We start from the raw sequence: 5547 nt of genomic DNA, 5'->3' as shown, positions 1-5547 counted from the left end.
GTGGGGGAGTCTCCCCCTCTGGAGCCATCCCAAACCCGCCTGGACGCCGTCCTGTGCCACTGCTGGAGGTGCCCCTGCTCTGGTGGGGGTGGACTGGGGGAGCTTCAGAGGGCCCTTCTGACTCCCACCAGTCTGGGATTCCGTGATTTTGTCAGCACCAGGGATCACCGAGCAGCCTGTCCAGCCTGTGCCAGTTCCAGTGAGGAGGGTAGTGTGGTTTGGATAAAGGTAAAGGTGATGCCCCAACAACCTTTCCCCTCAGAAACCCTGAAACACCTGAAAAGTACCATCTGCTACAAAAAAGAGACTGCTCAAGACCCACCAGGACTCGGTACTCACCAATACACTCTGTGCCAGAGGGACTGACTTCAAAACCTTCGTTGCAGTCACAGCGGTAACTTCCCACCGTGTTGATGCAGCGGCCGTTGGGGCAGATTCCAGGCTTGGTGCGACACTCGTTCTCATCTAGGGAGGAAGGAGCCACGAAGAGCTGCTGTCAGGCACAGGATAAATTTTAGCTTTCCGTGAGCCCCCAACGCTACCACTCAGTTTGAAGCACCCTCAGATAGTCCTTGAGGACCACTTCCACATCCTTAGGCAGCCAAAAAACACATCCACTTGCCCTGGACCTCTCCCAAGGCAGGGTGGCTGAGCACCCGGCTTCCCGGGTTTGCGTATTTTCCACCTACAAGTGCCCGAGCCGCTGGGGCTGGCGTGGAGCTGGGCTCGTTCTGCGTTCCTGCTGTGCCTAATAGCGTGCGAGTCCGGGCTGTCCAGCACTGGCCTTTCCAAAAACGGCTCAGTGCAAAGGAGCTTGACACAGACACGGAAAGACTCGACAGAAAGGACACATGGCACAATGCTGCGTCATCCTGCGCTAGAACTGGGTTAGACCCGTGGGGCCAGAGATGAACAGAGGTTTCGTTTGTGCAGGCGTGTAGTAGGACATACAGGAATTTCTGAGGCATGGGAAACCCTGGGGAGGAGCTGTTTGACAGAAGGACGTAAAATAAAGCTACACGGCCAATGCCTAGAAGAGGATGGTCTCCAGCCCCACCGGGAACCCCTCCCAGACTGGTCCTTAGTACCTGTGCAGCCCTCTCCATCGGGTCTGCGTTGCATTCCTGGCGGGCAGATGCACATGAAGGTGCCAATGAGATTCTTGCACAGCATCCCTCGAGACTCGCAGTCGTGCAGTCCCTCCACGCACTCATCCAGATCTGCAACCGAGAACCTCCTGAGACCACATCCGACCTGCCGGCTCTGCGGCACTTGAGGGGGCAACCAGGAACCCAGCGCTCCCATCTGCGCTGCCCCCCCAGCCCCTACCGCCTTGGTGCGGGCTGGCTGGCACACAGCGCAGACACCAAGGTAGGCGAGAGTGGGCGCAAGCCCAGAGATACCAGCTCTGAAATCCTGCCTTCCCTCGGTACGGCACCCGAGACCGGCTGAGTGTGGGGGCCCGGGGAGAGTGCGGGAGCTCCCTGATGGGTGCAAAAGGGGATTTTACCTCTGCACATTCTCCTGTCTTCTCGGAGGGCGTATCCAGATGGGCAGGTGCACTCGTAGGAGCCAAAGGTGTTGATGCAGCGGAAGGCGCAGAGCAGGGGGTTCAGCGCGCACTCATTGATATCTGGGAGGCAGGAGAGAGGAGAGAGCTTGACTGGGCGCTCTCAGCAGTCAGCTGAGCAGTAAAGGTGGTGGACCTCCCCAGGACAAAGACTCCCTCCCTCCTCCTGCATTCAACTCCTGAGAATTTTGCTCCGCCAAGGCTTCCTGTCATGGTCTTCAGTGGCAGAGGGACAGACACCTGGTGTCTCAACAGCTTTGATGGGGACAGGGTCCTGGCTCCTTGGTGAGGCAGCTCCTGCCTTTAGGCAGGTCTCCAGGTCTCCTCCTGGGCTCCAGCCTCAGAGGAAGCCAAAGGGGACCAGTGCTGATGTACACACTCACACGGAGAAGAGTCCCAGCCAGATTATCTCTACTGTCCATTGGAGGCTGACCTGACTGCTGCTCACCCAGGCAGTGACCCAAGTGTGGTCACCCAGTAAGCGATGGGGGTGGAGGGATTGCCCCAGAGCAGCGTTACCTTCGCATGTCATCATGGGACCTGGCTCAAAGCCCTCATCGCAGGCGCACTCGAAGCCTCCCACCACGTTGGTGCAGGTGCCGTTCCCACAGGGGTTGCCAATGGAGCACTCATCGGTATCTGGAGGAAGGCGGGACCACGTTAGGTGGATGGGTGAGGTAGGAAAGGCGCAGGCTGGTCTCTTCTTGCAGCCAGAGCATTCAAACAAGCCCGGCAAAGCCAGGAGCCGGGGGTAAAAAGCAAAAGGGGCAGGAGAGAAGCAGGTTCCTTCTCTCCACACTCACACAAGCACATGCTCAGAGCCTCTGACACGAGGAGGACAGAAGCAGGAGGGAGCAGGCGCTCCCCAGGCAGACCCTTACCCACACAGTTGACTCCTGTGTAGTCCAGGTTGTACCCAAAGGGGCACTCGCAGCGGAAGGACCCATCAGTGTTGATGCAGGCTCCGTTTATGCAGACCCCCAGGTTCTCTGAGCATTCATTAACATCTAGAAGGGAAACCAAAGCAACGAAACCTCGTGTGAGCACATGGCCAGAGACATATCGCTGTCCTCTCAGGACTGACCCTGCAGTCAGCTCTCTCCAGAGCTGGGGGCTGAACCTTTGGTGAGCAGTCAGGGACCGTGAGCTGAGGAGGGAACCCGGTCCTACAGCTCTCCCCTCCTGCCGCTGGGATTCAACCCTGCTCTCCAGAGAGCCCAAGTTTGGTGGCTTCGAGGCAACCGCCCCCCGAAACGAATTTCTTCTCATCCCTAGATCAGACCTTACCTTCCCGGGTGTCGCCTGGGCCTGGGATGGCTCCATGGCCATATGGACACAGCTCCTGGAAGGCAACTGCAAGAAAGCGGAAAAGTGAGTTACGTTTACAAGTGCTTCAACTCACAGAAGCTGAAATGTCCTTTTGGAGGCTTCTAGGGCACGGCTGAGAGCTTGACAGCTCACCGCCCATGAGAGGCCACAAAAGCCCAGCTGGTTGGAAAACACTTGTGCTTGCCTTGGATCTGGAGGGACTGAGATGCTTTTGCCTTATCTAAAGCCCCACAGAGAACCGAGAGCAGATCCAAAGCAGAAAGAGCAGTCCATTTCCCAAGAGCCTGACTGTGGTTGCTGGAGATCCACGGAATACTGCAGTCCCGTAAGGGCTACTAGGTTTCAAAGGCAGTACTCTCCAGAGGGAGGAGCTCGCTTTGGTGGACGGCTTGCATCGTTGGTTATCTTGCCTGACCTTCCCCACACCCTGCACGTGTCGGAGACGCAGGCAGCCATCTCTCCCGTGGAGCTCACTCCCGGCGCACCTACCGTTTCCTTCCTGCGGACACAGCTCGCAGGGATCTCCCCAACCTTCTCCCGGCATCTTGCTGCAGCAGCACCGAGCCTTGGTGGTGTTGAAGGCTTTGGGGACAGAGCACTTCCCGTTGTCAAAGCGAGTGAAGCAGAAGCTCTGGCGAGTATCTGTAGGAGGATGGGGGAACGCACAGGTCATGGCAGACAGCCGGGATGGTGATGGTCCCCTCCCCACCCCGATGAGCTGCACTCACCGAAGCACCGTCGGCCGTTGTCAGACAGCACAAAGCCTGGAGGGCAGACACACTGGAAGCTGCCAGGGGTATTGGTGCACGTCCCAAAGAGGCAGATGTTGGGCTCCTCTTCGCACTCGTTGATATCTGGGAGCAGCAGGGACATACTACTTACACAGCAGCCGAAGGTCGCTCCTTTCCTCATTGCATTAAAAGCAGCTGAAGTTGTGACGTCTGGGGAGCTCCGCCGCCTGCAGGACGTCACCTCGGCCCTAACCCTCAACCCACCCGCAGGGCAAAGGGGACAATGGAGAGGCCAAGGCACAGCAAAACCACCGAGCCTCCTCCGCCATGGGAGCAGGCCTTGCCTTGCTCTGCGTCCGATTGCTTTCAAGAAGATATCTGGGGGTGGTGACGCACGCCCCAGCCCGCTCAGGAAGAATATGGTTGTTCTGGGAACAGTCCGAGGTGACCGCATGCTGCGCTGGAAATGGAGGAGGCAGAGAGGCAACATTACCGATGCAGTTGTCGTTCTGCACCTCGTACCCGGGGGGGCAGATACAGCGGAAGGAGCCCTCCAGGTTCTGGCAGGTGCCCGGGGAGCAGGTCCCAGGCAAGCTCATGCACTCGTTGATGTCTGCAAAGGAGGAGAAATAACCAGTGACAGCATCTGTGCTCGGCTCAGAGGACTTGGGTGCACCCAGGCCCTACCTGCAGCTGCGCCCTGCTTTGCCCAAAAGACGCAAGGGAAGCAGAGAAGACATTTTCCCGGCTGCTCTGCCTGGCGTGCCCTGGGAACGTGGACTCAGCCCTGCAGGACTTGCTGCCGCAGGAGGCGGAGCGGTGGCCACAAGTCACCAGGGCACAACGTGCCCGTCTGCCCCCACGGCCCCTGCCCGCAGGGTGGTTCCCGAGGCACCCCTGGTACAACTCTCCACGCTTTAGGGGTATGGACAGGACATTTCTCCTCGCTGCCTGCACGTCTCAGCACACAGAAAGGGACTGGTTTGACTGTTCCCTGCGTTGCTGGAAGGGAGATGAGGGCATACTGGGGCCCAGTCCAGCTTTTCATGGGCAGTCAAGTGACCAGGCTTTGGTTCCAGAGGACTTGGGGTCTTGTGAGTGGTTCTGGAGAGTTCACTGCCCAGTTGCCTCTGATGGTACCAGCCTGGGGACCAGGTCTCATCGCACTGCACAGTGCCAACCACACCAGCAGACAGCTCAGCTCACTGGGAAGGTCCAGCCCGCTGCCCAGACACTCACCTACACAGTTCTTCCCATCAGGGGTCCGGTCATACCCCTCTTGGCACAGACACTGGAAGGAGCCGATGCTGTTGATGCACTGTCCGTTCTTGCAGAGGTTGGGCAGCACCTTGCACTCGTCGATGTCTGCGGGAGGGAGAGAAGGACCTGTTAAGTGCCAACGCCGCTTCTGTCCCCGCGCTCCTCTGCCAGCACTGTGCCAGGGCAGCTCAGACTCTCCCTGGGATGCCAGAGACATTTAGGGAGTTGTAAAATAACGTCGCAGAGGCTTCTTGTCTCCTCCAGGCACCGCGTAGGTCCACCCCAGCCAGCTCCCAGGGGAATTCTGCCTGTACCCACGGCTCTGCTTTCTCCCCTCTGTGTTGAAGGTGATTTGGGTCCCAGCTCACCTCTCCCGTCAGTGGAGTACCCTGGCCCATGAGGACACATCTTCTTGTACTGGGCAGTACCGGGAAGGGGACAGAGCTCGCACTGGGGACCCCAGCTGCGCCCACTGTTGCAGCAGCACTCAGATTTGGTGACCAGGTTGCGGTTGGTGGAGGACATCTGGCACATGGTTTGCAGTACTTCAGTGAAGCAGAATCCTTGGCGGGTGTCTGGCCAGAGAGAGTGGAGATACAAGGTCAGGATCTGAGACAGTGTCTCTCCGGTTCTCCCCAGTTCAAGGACAGGGAACTG

General features: G+C 58.4%; 1 protein-coding gene across 1 annotated transcript in view; it reads right to left on the bottom strand.

The window, feature by feature from the left end:
* The window catches only part of LOC104285991 (fibrillin-3-like), a gene marked incomplete at its 5' end in the record, with an annotated part of 13050 nt that extends 7585 nt beyond the window's left edge, over positions 1 to 5465 (bottom strand). Inside the window, 11 exons of the mRNA XM_009884520.1 lie at positions 323 to 465; positions 1089 to 1220; positions 1511 to 1633; positions 2090 to 2209; positions 2452 to 2577; positions 2858 to 2923; positions 3389 to 3541; positions 3628 to 3753; positions 4124 to 4243; positions 4870 to 4995; positions 5259 to 5465. Coding sequence (XP_009882822.1) covers positions 323 to 465; positions 1089 to 1220; positions 1511 to 1633; positions 2090 to 2209; positions 2452 to 2577; positions 2858 to 2923; positions 3389 to 3541; positions 3628 to 3753; positions 4124 to 4243; positions 4870 to 4995; positions 5259 to 5465 — 1442 coding nt within the window. The remainder of the gene's footprint in view (positions 1 to 322; positions 466 to 1088; positions 1221 to 1510; positions 1634 to 2089; positions 2210 to 2451; positions 2578 to 2857; positions 2924 to 3388; positions 3542 to 3627; positions 3754 to 4123; positions 4244 to 4869; positions 4996 to 5258) is intronic.
* Between the last annotated feature and the right edge of the window lie 82 nt (positions 5466 to 5547).

The sequence above is a fragment of the Charadrius vociferus genome, unplaced genomic scaffold, assembly GCF_000708025.1.
Source record: "Charadrius vociferus isolate BGI_N301 unplaced genomic scaffold, ASM70802v2 scaffold1125, whole genome shotgun sequence".
Taxonomy (NCBI): Eukaryota; Metazoa; Chordata; class Aves; order Charadriiformes; family Charadriidae; genus Charadrius; species Charadrius vociferus.
Note: the sequence above shows the minus strand (reverse complement) of the source record. Positions and strands in the feature narration are given on the sequence as shown.